Source organism: Natrix helvetica, assembly GCF_964273705.1.
Source record: "Natrix helvetica genome assembly, chromosome: W".
Classification (NCBI taxonomy): Eukaryota; Metazoa; Chordata; class Lepidosauria; order Squamata; family Natricidae; genus Natrix; species Natrix helvetica.
In genome coordinates, this window is record NC_138555.1 from 65,236,262 (window position 1) to 65,253,452 (window position 17,191).

Sequence of the window (17,191 nt, forward strand, 5' to 3'; positions counted from 1 at the left end):
ATTAAGTTGTTCATGAGTCTAGTGGTCCACTTCAAAAAACTCAGTTTTGCAGCAATTCTTCTCAGCACCAAGGAGGTTACAATCAACATGTCTCCTCCCCCCCCCCCTATCTCAAGAAAAGTATGCTAGAAGAGCAAATGGGGGTGGGGAAGAGAAACCTTGCTGAATTCCATTCCATTCTCTCTCTCTCTCATCTTTCTGTCAGGAAAGAAAAGTCTCATAGAAGAGCAAATGGAGGTGGGGTTAGGGTTTGTCTTCGCCTGCAGTGGGAGCAGTAGCCGAAGGCAGAGGCACAGGGGAGAGGAATGCGGTCCCGTGGGCTGGGTGCGTTGGGCAACCATGTGTCTTGTCCCAACCACATGGGATGGAGCAGGCGTGTGATCCGCATCATGTGCCTCACCTGCCTCTGCCTGCTTCTGATGCAAGTGCTGCCGCCACCATGCCTATTTCTTGGAGGGTCAGCTGTGGAGTTCCTGGCTGTCCCACCAGGCCTTCTGGCAGCTGCGGCAGGTGAGGCACCTCTTCCCCGGCCCCAGTCAGCCAGGAAAAGCCAGCCATGCGAGGAGTGGGTGGGAGTGGTGGGGCGGGGGTGGGGTGCTGAATCCCACCACTGCGCGGACCGGATACATTGTGTCAGCGGGCCAAATCCGGTCCGCAGGGCGTAGTTTTGAGGATCCCTGGTGTGCGGGATACAAAAATGGATTCTAAATTGAAGGAGTGAAGAAGAAAGGAAGGATTGTAGTGCAAATGGGGAGAAGTTAGATTTGAAGCCTCAACAGCCTGGGTCTTCATAGGCACTAGGCCTGTGGATACTGCACTCACCTTGCGAAGATCTAGACATCCTTCGCTTTCTTGGCCTGTTTTGGTGGTTCAGGCCTTCGGTGAGTATGCAGAGAATGGAGGTGTAAAAGTACTGTAAGATAACATGAGATTAGATCTCTTGTGGTCTCATGGTACTTTAGGACTCTTCTCTGCAAACGGAAGCCTGGATGAGATCTGCAGCAAAAGGCTTTGCAAATGGAGGGAAGGCCTGAAACAGCAAAGCTTTACCATTTGCAAAGCCTTTTGCCAGCTGTGCAAAAAGCCTTTGCAGCCCAAAATGGAGTTCTGCAGCTCCGTTTTGGTGTGCACAGGCCTCATCCTGCACTTTGCAGCCCAAAATGGAGCTCCAGAGGGGTGTGTGTGGCTGAGAGGCTGGAGAAGAGATAACATGCTAGATCTTCACATGGTAAGTGACCCAGCGTGGCAGGTTGGCGGAGGGGGGGGGGAGCATGAGGTATTTCAGTGGGTCAGGGAGGCCTTGGGTGGTCTTAAGCAGGTGGCCTGTTCCACCACTACCCCCCTCCCCCATGGCTTTACTCACCCTGAAATACCTCATGCAGTTAACAAACTGCATGTGATTAGCAAATACATTAGCAGAAAGCAGTGAGTGATCTCGTTTAAGGTATGAGATTCACTCCCACGAAGCCTCCGGCTACGAATGGAATGGGTAGGCTCCATTACATTCTGTTCTGATCCCCCTCCATCCGGTAATGAACACCGACACAGGCTTAGCTGTTTGCCACACTTTATTGACAGTACTATAATCTTGTTGGCTGGTAGCCCAAACATGACTCACAGGGAAGATGTTGGCAGCAACCCAGACTCCAACAGATACAGACAAGAGCTTCTCCAGCTTGTTACAAATGAAAACAAAAGGCAGATCAGACAAGGAGTTCTCCAGATTACTATGAACAGTTGTGTCCTGCAAAAAGCCTCCTCCCAAAGTCCCTTCTTATTGGGAGAGGCCACGCCACAACCACCTGAGCTTAATTATCTCTTAGGAGCTTGTCTCTGGAGCAGCTGTTGCCTTTGTTTCTCTGCCGTTCTTAATCTTGCCTCAGGGACAAACTCCCTTTGATCTTCCCCACTGCTCCATGCCTCAGGCACCTCCTGGTGGCCAACCAGCCCCTCTGGTCCCTGCTCTGGGTCTGAACCCTGCCCAGGGTCCTCCATCTCTTCCATAGCCGACTGATAGGGTTTGTCGCTATCTGAGTCCCTCAGCAGCTCCAATGGATCCTGCTGGGCCACAACACATTCCTAACTCAACTGCCTGTAGTTTGCCTCTTGTAGATAGGTCACCGTGGAACAAGGGTTCCTGTTGGTGCATTGACTTAATTGCCATTCACTTATTTTAAATTTCTTGATCAATTTGTAAATGCCAATTACAACTAGATGGCTGCTAATTTTCATTGGCATGATGGAATTTTCATTGTTTGCTAGTTAAGGGAGAGGCATAAATGTCAAAGGAACATTTTGGGTTTTTTGTTTGTATCTGGTTTGATTCATCACCACCTATGGCTGCTTTGTTTTAGGTCCATCTAGAACATCTCCAAAGTCTCAACGGCCCAGTCGAGGGGCCAAGAATATGTCTTCCCCGACCAGCCGACCCATGGAAGTCTCTGCTACATCTCCTACAGGTATAAGAAAGAATAAGCAGCAAATCTGATGTCTTTTTTTGTGAGAGCCTTGATTTTAAAAAAATCTCCACATATTAGCCCTAATGTAATGCATCTTTGCTCTTACTGTACTGTATAGTGGGCCGTCTCTATGCTCCTCGTTCACTGAAGTCTGCTTCAACTGTTACACTCTCTTCCCAAGATCCCCCTGTCGGACCAGCTACCCCTATTTCTCCTGCATCACCTTCTGAGTCAAGAACTACCATGGAATCGAGTGCTTCCCTGACCCCACTTTCACCTAAAGTCCCAGCATCTATCCCAGTAGTTGCTGTTGAAGGTAAGTACTTAAACTGGGAATAAAGCAGGTTTTGTTTATTGCCAATCAACAAAGAAGGAACTAAGGATGGACCTAAAACAAAGCAACCTATAGGTATTAGCTGGCCAGAGAGTCCCAGATGTGCTGCACAAAACCTCAAAAATGTTGAGGACTTTGTTTAGATTTTTGAAGCTTTTTGCCTGGAAAGATTGCTGACTTGTAAACTTCTCTGTTTTTTTCTTCCCTCCTGTTTTACCCTAGTAAGAAGAATATTTGAGATTTTACAGTTTTTAAATACTTGATAGGTTTGATCACTTGAAAATGTTTTAAGATAGTAAACAAATTCTTGTCTGTCGGAAGGAGAGTAGGGGATTTGAATAAACGGTGAGGTTCTTTGGGAAGTTGCCATACTTTCCAGGTGCATTTCAAGCTTTTGTTCCTCTTTCCTTGCCAGGTATCTGGATGTAAAACATAGCATACGTTTTGCCTCCTGACTCTTTCCTTTCTCTTCCAGTTAAAGAGGTGCCTAGCTCTCCCACCAAAGAAGCTGGCAGGAGTGTAGAAGTTATGGGGCCCTCAGACCTGGTCAAACAGACTAGCAAAGGTTTGTTTCTTTTGACTCTGAGTTTTTTGCTTGTTACTCTAAATGTCAGATTGGAGTTGCTGTGTATATTTTATATGATATATTTTGCACTTTGCTGTTTTTTAAAATTGTGAGCCAAGTCAGGCAGAGTCTACACACAAGGAGACAAATTCCTTGTGTACACAATCACACTTGTCCAATAAAAAATTGTATTCTATTCTAAATGTAATGAACTAAATAGTTAATTAACAAACTCAGAACTCACTAGATGACTTTGAGCCACCTCCTTCATCTCAGTGTCACTTATAGGATTGTTCTGCAGATAAATGAAGGAAGACTTGATTATTCCCCCACCCCACCCCAAAAATAACATCACCTTGCTCATTCAGAAAAGTGGAATATAACTACAAAATTGAATAATCACTGCTAAGTAAAAAACCTTACCAGGTGCATATAATTTAGTTGGCCACCTGAAACCAATACCATCTGGATTTATAGGAGTACAGCTCCCATAATCCTCAATTACTCCCATTTAATATTAGTACTAGATTTGAGAAGACTTAACAGAACTTGGAGATTGATACTAAAATGCTCTTCAAGGTTTTGAGTTCTTAACTTGTGGCAATTGCACTGCTCTAGGTCTCCAAAATGAGCAGAAGAGAAATCAGCTTGAGGAGTTGAGGAAGTTTGGAGCCCAGTTTAAGGTGAGCACATTCTCTTATTCCCCTTTGTTTGAAAAGGAGGAAAACATTGAGCTCTTTTAAAATAGAAACATAAAATAAAAGCAGTTTTTTTGACCACAGTTGCTTACCTCATGTCTCTTCCTAGTTACAGCCCAGCTCCTCTCCAGAGGCCACCCATGACCCTTTCCTGCCAAAGGAGTCTCTTGAAGGGAAAGTAAAAGACAAACTGCCAGAGATGTTGGTTGGGATAGGCAGCTCGTGTGAAGTGTCCGAAGAGTCTCCCAAACCCAGCCTAGATTTCTGTGAAGGCAGCAAGAAGGAGAAAGGATCCTCTGAGGGCATGGAATTCCAGACCCAGACAGCCAGTTCTCTGGGTAAAGGGGAAGCAGAGGACAAGGAAGATGGTCCTGTGTCAGAGTGAGTCTGTGGGAAACTTGAGTACAGGTGTAGTCCTCGACTTATATGACCTCAATTGAGCCTGAAATTTCTGTTAAGCAAAACATTTGTTAAGTGAGTTTTGATCCATTTTACAACCTTTCTTGCCCCAGTTGTTAAACAAATTAATGTAGTTGTTAAGTTAGTAATAGGGTTGTTAAGTGAATCTGGTTTTCCCTTTGACTTTGCTTGTCAGAAGGTCGCAAAAGGTAATCACATGACCCCAGGACACTGCAATTGTCATAAATATGAGTCAGTTGCCAAGTGTCTGAATTTTGATCACGTGACCATGAGGATACTGCAATAGTCGTAAGTGTGAAAGACTGTCATAAGTCACTTTTTTCAGTGCCATTGTAACTTTGAAAGGTCACTAAATGAACTATTGTAAGTCGAGGACTACCTCTAGATAAGACTGCTGCATGTTTGTCTGTGTTCCTGTCTCATTTACATTGTACTCCCATCCAGGCAAGTGAAGAAATCAACATTGAATCCTAATGCAAAAGAATTCAACCCCTTAAAGACACTTCTTTCTGTGGTGCGTAACTAGCTCTGGGGCTAGTGTGAGTTCACGGGCTGGGTTTTTGGATAACAACACATTCAGTAATCTCTTAACTTGCTTTTTTCCCAGAACAAATCAACAAGTACACCTACATCACCGGGGCCACGCACCCATTCTACACCCTCCATCCCAGTGATTACCCCAGGGCAAAGTGGCATTTACACCACACAATATATTTCTTACATCCCACAGATTCACATGAGCCCAACTGTGCAGGTGAGGTGGAAAGAATGATACCTGAATGGTCCTATCTTTGCACTGCAAATTATTGGTTCTTTACAAAGCATATCAGGCATAGTAGTAAGGATACCATTAGAATTAATTAGTTTGCTGCTATTCTCTGCAGGCACCTCAGATGTACCCCTATCCTGTTTCCAATTCTGTGCCTGGACAGCAGGGGAAATACCGAGGTAAAGGTGAGGAGATTCTTGGCCAGAGGCTCGTTGATCATGGAAAATTTGCCTGGAAGGCTCAACTGTTCTGCCACTTGGAGAAAAAACAAGAATATAAATGGCTTTTCTTCACCCATTTCTTTTTCCTGGACAGGGTCTCTACCTCCCCAGCGTTCAGACCAGCATCAGCCCACCTCAGCTCCTCCCATTATGCAAGCAGCAGCGGCTGCAGGGCCCCCTCTGGTAGCTGCTACTCCATACTCTTCATACATCTCCTACAATGCCCAGCAGTTCACAGGACAGCCTACTATGATGCAGCCCATGGCCCACTATCCCTCGCAGGTGGGTACAATGACTATTCAAGGGAAAACAGATGTGTGTGATTATCTGTTTTACTCATATTTTCTCACTTTTTCCTTCCCTCTAGCCTGTGTTTGCCCCCATGCTGCAGAGTAACCCCCGTATGATGACATCTGGCAGTCACCCCCAAGCTATCGTCTCATCATCTACTCCACAGTATCCTCCGGCAGAACAACCTACGCCCCAAACTCTTTATGGTACCTTTATTGTTAGCTGAAGTCTGAGCCTTCCTTCCTTCCTTCCCGTTGCCTTGTTGACTGCTCCTTGCTGCTTCTCTCCCCAGCCACAGTGCATCAGTCGTATTCCCATCATGCCACACAGCTGCATCCGCATCAGCCTCAACCAGCTACCACACCCACGGGCAACCAGCAGCAAACACAACATGCCGCCCCCAGCCCTGTGCAGGTACTTGGAGGGAGGGGGAGGAGCCAAGTATGGGGTTACTGTATAGGGGACACTTAATGCTTGTCTTGGCACTCAACACCTTTGCTATTTGATTTTATGTTTGAACTTGGTCCTAGAGCACCATAATCCTCGAAGCTCTAGAAAGTCTCCGAAGTGAGGCGTGGGAGGAGTCACATATGGGTATTAACACAGCCCTTTTGCCCTGGAGGCTGAGGTAAATCTTGAGGCCACAACTCCATACCTCCTCTGACCTCCCAGATTAACCTCAGCCTTCGGCCCAGAAGGAGTGTTTTTTCCTGACTCTCCCTCACTTCGAAGACTTAGGTTTTTTTGCTTGCAGATTTTTGCTTTTTCCTTTTTCTCTTCTTACCATTTTTTCCCTCGCTGCTGGATACTACACCCCTCCTCTACCGTGCTCAGCGCGGCTAGCGCAGAGCCTCGCCGCTTGCTAGCGCGCGCTCCCCAAGCGGCCGGACGGTCGCGAAAAAGGGGAAGAAGCTCCCGCGCCACGCGGAGCGCGTGGATCAGCTCCCGGCGCCCAGAAGACGAGCGAAGACCTTAGGAGGATCGGGGATCTGGCTGGGATCACCCCAACGCTCCCCAGCTACAGGAGATCGGGCCGCAGATCGGCAGCCGCCATCTTGAATCGCCATCTTGAGCACGTGACTGAGCGCGTGACCGGCTTCCTCCTACAGACGCCGAGAGCGCTCAGAAGGCACCACCGAAGCCGGAAGAGGCTTCAAAGGGCCTAAACTCTGCCGGTAATCCGGGGAGGGCCGTGGATTGGTGCCTGCCGGCTATTCGGGCCGCGGATCGGCGGCAGAGAAGAGGACTGTAGGGAATTCGGCCCACAGTCGAAGCCGGCTAACAGAGAGGAGGTTGGTGACCAGCAGAACCGTGAGTACGATGGCGGAGGCGGCAAGGAGCGGGGGGGCAAGGACCAGATCCACAGGGGATGCGGATCCCGGCGAGGGGACCTCCAGGAAGGTTCCCCCAGTCACCAGAGGGAGGTCCCCTGCCAAGAAAGGCCACCCCAGGGCCCATAAGAACAGAACCTCTGGGAAAGAGGTTCGGGAAACCAGGGCTTCTTCCAGGAGATTCAGGGCTACCATCAGCCCCTCACCTTCCAGATCTTGCTCCCCCCGCAGGCTCCCGGCCTTGGAGGAGGTCCAGGTGGCCCTCCCTGGCCCTACAGAGGGTTCAGGAAGAGGGCGTAGCTCCATGTCGCCCCCCCTATCGCCTGACCATCCTCCTGAGACCAGACCAGACCCCTTTGGGCGCAGGGTCTCCAGCCAGCCTAGCCACCGACTGGCACCGCAGGCCCCTGATCCAGGGGAGCCGCTGCTACCCCCAGAGCTGCACCCCTCTCTCCCAGAGCTTCCTGATAGCTTCCAGGAGGTGCTAGCCAGGGCCATAGCCCAGGGGATTGCCTCGGGGATGAAGCACCAGTCACAAGGTGCCAGAAGTAGGCCTTCCCGGGACCAGTCCAGGGGTCATCAAGATCACCCCAGGTACACCTCCAACAGAGAGTCCAGGTCATCCTCCCCCTCCACGGCCAGTGAGGCTTCGGATTTGGAGGAGGGGGAGTTGTAGGAGGTGGGGTTCTCTGAGGATGAAGATGCCCAGGCCCCCGATGCTCCTAACATTACCTGGCTCTTCCCCTCTCCCTTTTTAGTTCCTTACTCCGTAAGGCCAGGGCCACAGCAGATCTGGACCCTCCCCCAGAGTCCACTCCTACGACTGCCACCCCCAGCACCAGCGGGAGGATTAAGAAGGGGCCCTTCCACAGACCCCAGGTGGAAAAGGAGGAGATCCCTACTCCAGAGATGTTTCTAGAGGTGCTTAAATCCCAGTGGGTTAAGCCAGGATCTTTTCCTAACCCGGGGGGCAATGAGCATAGATTCTATAATCTCAATTCTACCTTCGCCCAAGCTCTGCAGGTGCCTTCGGTGGAGACGCCAGTTGCCAGCCTGGCTTCTGCCTCTGCGGTGGTGACTGGAGATATTGCCAACTGCCTCAAGGCAGAGGACAAAAAGGCGGAAATGATCTTGCGTAAGTCTTTCCAGGCAATATCCTGGGCCATTAGGGCGGCTGCATCCGCCTCCTTTTTTAACAGGTCCACAGTGCTGTGGCTGGAACAACTGAGAGACAGGACCTCGGCCACAGAGGTGCGTTTACTGCAAGACATCTCCAAGGTGCTGGCAGCCACTCAGTTCTCGGCAGACGCCACGCTGGATGCAGTTAAGTATGCCTCTCGAGCTTTGTCGTCCTCTGTAGCTTCCAGGCGCCTGTTGTGGCTACGCCACTGGCAGGCGGAGTCTCGAGCTAAATGGCACCTGGCAGGAGCCGACTACACCGGGGACAAGCTGTTCGGTTCGTCACTGGATCCAATCCTGGTGGAGGACAAGAACAAGCGGAAGGTCTTCCCGTCCACGACCAGGAGGTCAGAACACCGACCGGCCCCGTACCCCAGGAGAGCACCTTACCGCCCGCCTGACATGGAACTCCAGAATCAGAGGTACCCGGTTTCCAGGTTCCACAGGCAGGGGGACAGACAGTTCTCTAGGGACAGATTCAGAGGTCAGCAGCAGGGCAAGCGGCCCTTTCGAGGAGGGGGCGGCCGTCCTTTCCGCAGGTCCAAGTGATCCTTGCGGGTATCACCCCATTGGCGGTTGCCTCTCCTTATTTGCGGATGCCTGGGATCGCATCACCTCGGACGAGTGGGTCCTCCAGACAGTCAGGCTCGGGCTCCAACTGGAGTTCCGTTCGCAACCCCCGAATAGATTCCGCACCTTCGCCTCCTCCAGAGATCCGGCCAAGCGGGCCCTGATGGCCAAGGCCATTAAGCACCTGTTAGACATCAGGGCTATAGAGAGAGTACCAGAGGGGGAGAAGGGCTCTGGATTCTATTCGAACCTGTTCCTGGTCCCCAAGAGCTCAGGGGGGTGGAGGGCCATCTTGGACCTTAAACTGCTCAACTCCAGAGTGGTCTACCGTAGGTTCAAGATGGCCTCGCTGAAGTCCATCCTAGAGGGCATCAGGCAGGGCGACTTCCTGGCTTCCATCGACCTCACGGAAGCTTATTTACATATCAGAATCGCCCCTGAACATCGTAGATTCCTCAGATTCTCCCACGAGGGCAACCACTTCCAGTATAGAGCCCTCCCCTTCGGGCTGGCCTCGGCTCCCAGGACCTTTACCAAGGTGCTGGCCGCGGCCGCGGGTCACCTTCGTTCCTTGCCAGTCCGTCTCCATTGTTACCTGGATGACATCCTAGTCCTAGCCAGGTCGCCAGTCACGGCGAGGCAGGACCTGGGTCTCACCATCGACACGCTAAGGTCCCTGGGGTTCTCGATCAATCTCGAGAAGAGTCACCTAGCCCCTACTACCAGCCTCCAACACCTAGGGTCCATCATAGATTCAGTGTCTGGGGAGGTCTTCCTCTCCCGGGAGCATAGGGACAGCATCATCCAGCTGGTTCAGGAGATTCGCAAGTTACGCTCTGTTCCTGTAGTTCTTCTTTCCAGGCTCCTTGGGAAATTCATTTCTTGTATAGGGATCGTGCCTTGGGCTCGTCTCCACGCCAGGGAGCTCCAGTGGTTCCTGCTCCCACACCAGAGAGCTGGGACAAGCGACACCAGCTTCAAAGTCCGGGTGTCACCCCAAGTTCTCCTATCGTTCTGTTGGTGGTTGACCCCAGCCCTAGACAAGGGGTCACTCTTCAGAGAACCAGTAAGGAAGGTACTCACGACGGACGCGAGTCTTGTTCGGCTGGGGAGCTCACCTGGAGGCCCAGATAGCCCAGGGCCGCTGGACCCCAACTGACCTACGCAACAACATCAACTGGTTGGAGCTGAGGGCCATCCATCTGGCTCTACGCCACTTCAGGGCTTCGGTGACCGACCAGCATGTCCTGGTCCTAACGGACAACGTGGCAGCCAAGGCCCACGTGAACAGACAGGGAGGCACCCACTCCAAGGCTCTACGCGACGAGGCCCTCCGATTGGGGAACTGGGCAGAGAGGAACCTCCGATCCATCAGAGCAGAACACATCTCGGGGACAGAGAATCAGCAGGCGGACTGGCTCAGCAGGGAGACAGTCGACAACAGAGAGTGGCAGCTCCACCACGACATCTTCCTGCAGATCTGCGAGAGGTTCAGATGCCTGACGGTGGATCTCTTCGCAACTCCAACGAACGCCCAGCTACCGACCTTCGTGTCGAGGTTCCCGTCCAGAGGCGCCATGGACATGGATGCTCTTCGTTGCAGATGGCCGCCCGGCCTCCTCTACGCTTTCCCTCCCCTTCCCCTCATTCCCGAGGAAGTTAGTGACAGAGAGAGCAGAGATGGTTCTAGTGGCCCCCTTCTGGCCACGCCGCCCCTGGCTAGCAGACCTGGTGGAGCTGTCCTCAGCCCCCCACTGGAAGCTTCCACTGGGGGAGGGGTCCCTTCACCAGGGGTCCCTGGAACATCCAGACCCGGAGTGGCTCCAGCTGACCGCCTGGCGATTGAGCGGGAACAACTGAGAGGGGCACACTTCTCCGCGGAGGTCAAGACCGTCGCATCCAGGAGGCAGTCCACCACTCGCATTTACAACTCCTCCTGGGCCGCCTTCGCGGACTGGTGCCAAGCAAGGGGTCTTGCCCCGACTTCGGCCTCTGTGCCCCAGGTGTTGGACTTCCTACAGGAAGGCCTAGAGAAGGGTCTGGCTCCCAGCACCCTCAGGAGGCAGGTCTCTGCCCTTTCCACGGTCCTGGGGGTGGTGGACTCCCCGCCTTTGTCACAACATCCGGTCCTTAGGCGTTTCCTTAAGGGAGCGGCGAATCTGAAGCCCCCCGTAGTCCATCGCTTCCCTACCTGGGACCTTCCCACGGTCCTCCAGGCTTTAACGGAGGCACCCTTTGAACCCTTGAGGGAGGTCTCCCTCCAATTCCTGACCCTTAAGGTCGTCTTCCTGGTTGCCATCACTTCAGCCAGGAGAGTTTCCGAGCTCAACGCTCTATCCAGCAGGGCGGACCTCTGTTCCTTCCTGGAGAACCGGGTCGTCCTCAGACTGGATCCCACGTTAATGCCCAAGATCAACTCCCCGTTCCACAGAGGACTAGAGATATTCCTGCCGGATTTCTGTCCTCAGCCGTCCAGGGATAGAGAAAGATCCTGGCACCGGCTGGATGTCAGACGAGCCCTGCGCATCTACCTGAAGCGCACGGCGCCCTTCAGGCGTTCAGAGGCCCTCTTCGTCTCCTTTCAGCATTCCACCCGAGGAGCCAAGGTTTCTCCGGCCACCATTAGCAGGTGGATCAGAGCAGCCATTTCCAAAGCCTACGAGGCACGAGGTCTTCAGGTTCCAGGGGGCATCACCGCACACTCCACCAGGAGTGCGGCCACCTCAGCGGCCTGGGCTACTCAGGCTCCCCTCGAGGAGATCTGCAGGGCTGCCGCTTGGTCTTCCCCATCGCCTTTCATCAGGCATTACCGACTAGACGCGTATGCCTCCGCGGATGCGGCCTTCGGGAGGAGGGTTCTGCAGGGAGTCTTAGACTCTCGTGGGGCTCAGGCCCAGTAATCCCTCCCAAGGACATCTAGCTTTGGTATGTCCCATATGTGACTCCTCCCACGCCTCACTTCGGAGACTGACAGTTGGTCTTACCTGAACTGCATGTCTCGAAGGTGGCGTGGGAGCAGTCACTTCCCCCCCGTTAGGGCGCCCCGCGCCAAGGGCCTGAGTTAGCTCAGCGGTCAGTCAGGAACCAGGCAGGAAGGATGTGTGTGTTTCTCATCTGTCCCTTCCTTTTTCCAGGTTCTTTGCTACGACCATCGGTTAATCTGGGAGGTCAGAGGAGGTATGGAGGTGTGGCCTCAAGATTTACCTCAGCCTCCAGGGCAAAAGGGCTGTGTTAATACCCATATGTGACTGCTCCCACGCCACCTTCGAGACATGCAGTTCAGGTAAGACCAACTGACATTATAGGTGGCAGGAAAAGGAATATTGCTTTTAAAGTGATGTTCTGTCTATCTCGGTTCCTGAAACTGCTGTTACGGAATTGAAGCACCAGGGACAAACTTATTAATCCTTGCATGCTTTATTTGGGGGGAAGGCGATTTAGGAATTAAACAAGATGCTGCTTTGCAACTACTTTTGATTTGGGTATTAATATAAATCAAATTGAGGGGGTGGGGAGTGTTTTCTGCAATTGAAATGCAGAACTGAGGACAGGTGGGTGGTTGGAACCTACCCACTATAACTGACATGTAGCTTTTTTGTATGATCTCTAAATAAATGTACTTTCTCTGGGAACTTATGTTCAAAATGTGAATAATTTGTATCTATGACAACATGTTCAATGAATCAGTGTCAATGTGTTATATAAAGGAGATAAGAGAACCAGAAGGCCAATTTAATAAAAATAATGTAATGCCATTAAAACAAATTTAATAAAATGAGTCATTCCCCATTCTTCCCACAGATAAATGTACACTAACCTGAGTTTCAAATCTTGCTTTTCTCTATAAAATACCAAACATGTTCTTTGGCAATAATAGAAGAAGAAAAAATGCAAACTGGTAGTTGAAGTGTGACTCTTGTGCTTTCTACTGTAGCACCAAGCTGGACAGCCGCCTCATTTGGCCAGCGCTCAGCAGCAGCAGAACCTGTACCACACAGCTACACTGACAGCTACACCACCATCCATAACCCCGGGGCCCAGCGCTCAGTCTCCACAGAGCAGTTTCCCACAGCCAGCAGTTTATGCCATTCATGCCCATCAGCAGCTGCAGCACGGATACACCAACATGGCTCATGTCACTCAGGCGAGTATGCCTGACTGTGGGAAGGGAAAAGGGGCAGCGGTCTTGACCATGGAAGACATTTCGGAGTGTCTGTCCTTATAAATACTCAGAGTGGTGTTTGAAAACCCAGGAGATGGATAATGACCAGTAACATTTTTTGCAGCAATTGATGTATGAGAAAAATGTCAGGGTAATGATTTTATCTACTAGAATTGCTTGGACAAACATTTAAAAGTCATCAACAGGATACTACATAAATTTGAGCAAAGATTGTATCAGTATTAGTACCAAGAACAGCAATTGTTTCATGAATTATTTACTTAATAATATTTCATTATTAAATACAGGTGAAACTCGAAAAATTAGAATATCGTGCAAAAGTTCATTTATTTCAGTAATGCAACTTAAAAGGTGAAACTAATATATGAGATAGACTCATTACATCCAAAGCAAGATAGTTCAAGCCGTGATTTGTCATAATTGTGATGATTATGGCTTACAGCTCATGAAAACCCCAAATCCACCATCTCAGAAAATTAGAATATTACATGCAATCAATAAAACAAGGATTGGACATAGAACAATATCGGACCTCTGAAAAGTATAAGCATGCTTATGTACTCAGTACTTGGTTTGGGCCCCTTTTGCAGCAATTACTGCCTCAATGTGGCGTGGCATGGAAGCTATCAGCCTGTGGCACTGCTGAGGGGTTATGGAAGACCAGGATGCTTCAATAGCGGCCTTCAGCTCTTCTGCATTGTTCGATCTCATGTCTCTCATTTTTCTCTTGGCAATGCCCCATAGATTCTCTATGGGGTTCAGGTCAGGTGAGTTTGCTGGCCAATCAAGCACAGTAATCGCACGGTCATTGAACCAGGTTTTGGTGCTTTTGGCAGTGTGGGCAGCTGGAAAATGAAGTCAGCATCCCCATAAATCTCGTCTGCGGAAGGAAGCATGAAGTGGTCCAAGATCTCCTGGTAGATGGCTGTGTTGACCCTGGTCTTAGTCCAAAGTCCTCATTTCTGATGAGAACTTTTGCATCTCATTTGGAAACCAAGGACCCAGAGTATGGAGGAAGAATGGAGAGGCCAATCAAGCACAGTAATCCCACGGTCATTGAACCAGTTTTTGGTGCTTTTGGCAAAAGTTGCTCTCATCAGAAAAGAGGACTTTGGACCACTGAGCAACAGGACTTTGGACCACTGTGCATCATTAAGATCAGGGTCAACGCAGCTGTCTACCGGAGCCGTCTACCAGGAGATTTTGGAGCACTTCATGCTTCCTTCCGCAGACGAGCTTTATGGGGATGCTGACTTCATTTTCCAGCTGCCCACATTGCCAAAAGCACCAAAACCTGGTTCAATGACTGTGGGATTACTGTGCTTGATTGGCCAGCAAAATCGCCTGACCTGAACCCCATAGAGAATCTATGGGGCATTGCCAAGAGAAAGATGAGAGACATAAGATCGAACAATGCAGAAGAGCTGAAGGCCACTATTGAAGCATCCTGGTCTTCCATAACACCTCAGCAGTGCCACAGGCTGATAGCTTCCATGCCACATTGAGGCAGTAATTGCTGCAAAAGGGGCCCAAACCAAGTACTGAGTACATATGCATGCTTATACTTTTCAGAGTCTGATATTGTTCTATGTACTATCCTTGTTTTATTGATTGCATGTAATATTCTAATTTTCTGAGATGGTGGATTTGGGGTTTTCATGAGCTGTACGCCATAATCATCACAATTATGACAAATCACGGCTTGAACTATCTTGCTTTGCATGTAATGAGTCTTATCTCATATATTAGTTTCACCTTTTAAGTTGCATTACTGAAATAAATGAACTTTTGCACGATATTCTAATTTTTCGAGTTTCACCTGTATTCTTTGAACAATACTTAAATTAGGTTAAGTGCCTTGTCTAAATTTCCGTGGCATGAGTTACATCAGTTGCTAAATATATGTTCTTAAATTAGAAAATTTGGCATTTTCTCTGGTGGCCTAGTGATAAATTGGTGTATCATTTATTAAAATCCTCAAAACTATTCTTGTCTACCACAGGCCCATGTCCAGACTGGAATTGCAGCTGCCCCACCACCTCACCCTGGAGCTCCCCAAGTCATGTTACTACATCCCTCACAGACTCATGGTGGACCCCCTCAAGGAGGTGTGCCCCAGAGTGGTGTGCCCACCCTTTCCGCCTCCACACCATCCCCCTACACATACATAGGGCACCACCAAGGTAAGTCTGTTATTTAAAGCCAGGGGTGGGGAGAAGGTGGATTAATAGGAAAGATGAGCCCTCTGACGTACCAAACTCTTATCCCCATCTAGCATGTCCATATGGGTGGAAATTAAAGATTTTGTAGTCAGCATTTCTGATCAGGATAAATTAGCTACTCTGAAGAATAGATTGAGTGTTGATGGCAATTGGGCAGGGCTTGCCCTGCAGATAACAGATAATACTGTTTTGGATTTTGGTGTGCCTTTGTGGTCCTCACTGCCTCTTTCTTCTCTTTCCAGTTCAGTCTCATGCCTCCCAGCAGCTTCCATTCCATACCCCTGGGAATTGATGTCCATGCTTCTCCCTGTGACCTGAGACCCCAGCCAGCTATGGCTCTGTTGCTGAACCCCCCAAGCCTGGGCCATCCCTTGTGCCCAAGGCAGAGGCCCCTAAAGGGATGCAGTCTGGCAAGCACCTTCCTTTCCGTTGGTTTAGTAAAGCTTGCCCAGGGTATTGTTGACCAGTGGGATGGAGTAAGACCCCTTTCCATTGCCCAGAGGAGGCCAGGGTTTATTTTCTGTTACTTATAATTCCATTGGGGTTCCTAGAACAAATGCCACTTTCCCACATTAACTTGACGAGGAAATGACCATATGGACAAATCTTGACTTTTTATTAAGTAAAAATATTTAAAAAGTTAAAATAAAAATTTAAACTAACGTTGGGCTTGGGGTGAATGTGTGGGAGGGCCAGTTTGTAAGCAACAATCCTTAATTGTGGTTCTGCAGCATCTGAGAGAAAAACTTTGTGACCTGTCCAGCATACGTTGCTCAACCAGACTTGAAGAATTGTTTTGGAATTCAGCATTATTGTCTAGCAGCATAGTTTTCCTCTCTGGAAATAGATCACCAAGGATTAGTAGTTTTGAGTGACAGTGAAACAGATTGTAAAGCAGTAGTTTTTAGTGCTGGGGTTATCCTGTGAATGCAGTTATACACCAAATTAAAATTTTAATTGATGCTTTTATTGGAATCAATGACACATTAAATTTAAGGACTTTGGGGATGGGCAAACAGTACATTTGTGCCATAATTCAATTTGGCCCCTGCAGGAGTCTTAACTATTGTTTTTTCAGTTATAAAAAAAGAAAACAAGGATGACATTGTGACTGGAGATGTTAAATCTTTATTTGCAGAGACCATTTTGAATCACTTAAAAGTCCCGGTTTTATGCCTCAGCTAGTCACCCCATCTGATAATTCTTTTAAAATAAGCACAGGTTGAGTGTTGTGAGCTTTTGTTGCTCTTCAATGAAATTCAGTTTTCATTGTCAACCTGCTTACAGTGTCATAGTCTTACTTTGATCCTGGCTAGTCTATCTGAGGTATAAAGAATCTGGCATTGTATATAGCTGTGTTGGTGAACCTATAGAATTTGCAGCCTTGCTGGCTCCTCTTCGATATTTCTGTGCTTGCGCGGGCACCGAAACCCGAAAGAGCAGCATTCCGTCGCGTATGCACACATCGGCACCTGAACTTGTGGGTTTCGGGTGCACAAATGCATGACGGCCAGCTGTTTGTTGGGCGCACCAGAAACTGGACGTTTGAGTGCTGGCACGCACATGCGTGACAGAACACTGCTCTTCCAGGTTTCAGCACTCCTGCACACGCGAAGGCCAGCGAGGACACGTTTTCCAGTTGGGATGGTTTTGTGTGCCATTTCTGGCACGCAGGTCAGCACGAGGTGACGTAAAAGGTTAGCCTTCACTGGTATATAGGAACCTTACAGCTGTAATCTGAACCAACAGTTGTGAAGTGGTGAGTAAAGGAAAAGTCCTCTTTTTAAACAGGAAAAATTAAGTATAGAAGAAAAACTTTAGAATTAAGGATAATATTAATCCCTTCTCAACTATTATAATTCTGCTGGTCATATTTGTGAAACAGGTTGGCAATGCTTAATTGAGCTAAAAACTAAAAACTTGTACATTAAATTTTATCAAACTGTTGT

At 49.2% G+C, this 17,191-nt stretch overlaps 2 protein-coding genes across 2 annotated transcripts in view; both read left to right on the forward strand.

The window, feature by feature from the left end:
* Positions 1-17,189, forward strand: part of LOC309400806 (ataxin-2-like protein) — a 31,793-nt gene extending 14,604 nt beyond the window's left edge. Inside the window, exons 10-23 of the mRNA XM_081969494.1 lie at positions 2,355-2,459; positions 2,578-2,775; positions 3,269-3,358; positions 3,977-4,041; positions 4,166-4,437; positions 4,921-4,990; positions 5,084-5,230; positions 5,361-5,430; positions 5,561-5,748; positions 5,834-5,963; positions 6,050-6,171; positions 12,772-12,981; positions 15,023-15,203; positions 15,485-17,189. Coding sequence (XP_081825620.1) covers positions 2,355-2,459; positions 2,578-2,775; positions 3,269-3,358; positions 3,977-4,041; positions 4,166-4,437; positions 4,921-4,990; positions 5,084-5,230; positions 5,361-5,430; positions 5,561-5,748; positions 5,834-5,963; positions 6,050-6,171; positions 12,772-12,981; positions 15,023-15,203; positions 15,485-15,534 — 1,898 coding nt within the window. The 3' untranslated portion in view covers positions 15,535-17,189. The remainder of the gene's footprint in view (positions 1-2,354; positions 2,460-2,577; positions 2,776-3,268; positions 3,359-3,976; positions 4,042-4,165; positions 4,438-4,920; positions 4,991-5,083; positions 5,231-5,360; positions 5,431-5,560; positions 5,749-5,833; positions 5,964-6,049; positions 6,172-12,771; positions 12,982-15,022; positions 15,204-15,484) is intronic.
* LOC309400800 (uncharacterized protein) lies at positions 6,194-11,960 on the forward strand. Its single transcript, XM_081969489.1, has 2 exons — positions 6,194-8,689; positions 9,728-11,960. Exon 2 carries the CDS (start codon positions 10,415-10,417, stop codon positions 11,735-11,737), a length of 1,323 nt encoding a protein of 440 aa, XP_081825615.1. The 5' UTR covers positions 6,194-8,689; positions 9,728-10,414; the 3' UTR covers positions 11,738-11,960.
* Positions 17,190-17,191: the final 2 nt, after the last annotated feature.

Excerpts from the sequence above, each read along its gene's own strand:
- LOC309400800 (XM_081969489.1), top strand. The coding sequence starts at position 10,415 with ATGGACATGGATGCTCTTCGTTGCAGATGGCCGCCCGGCCTCCTCTAC.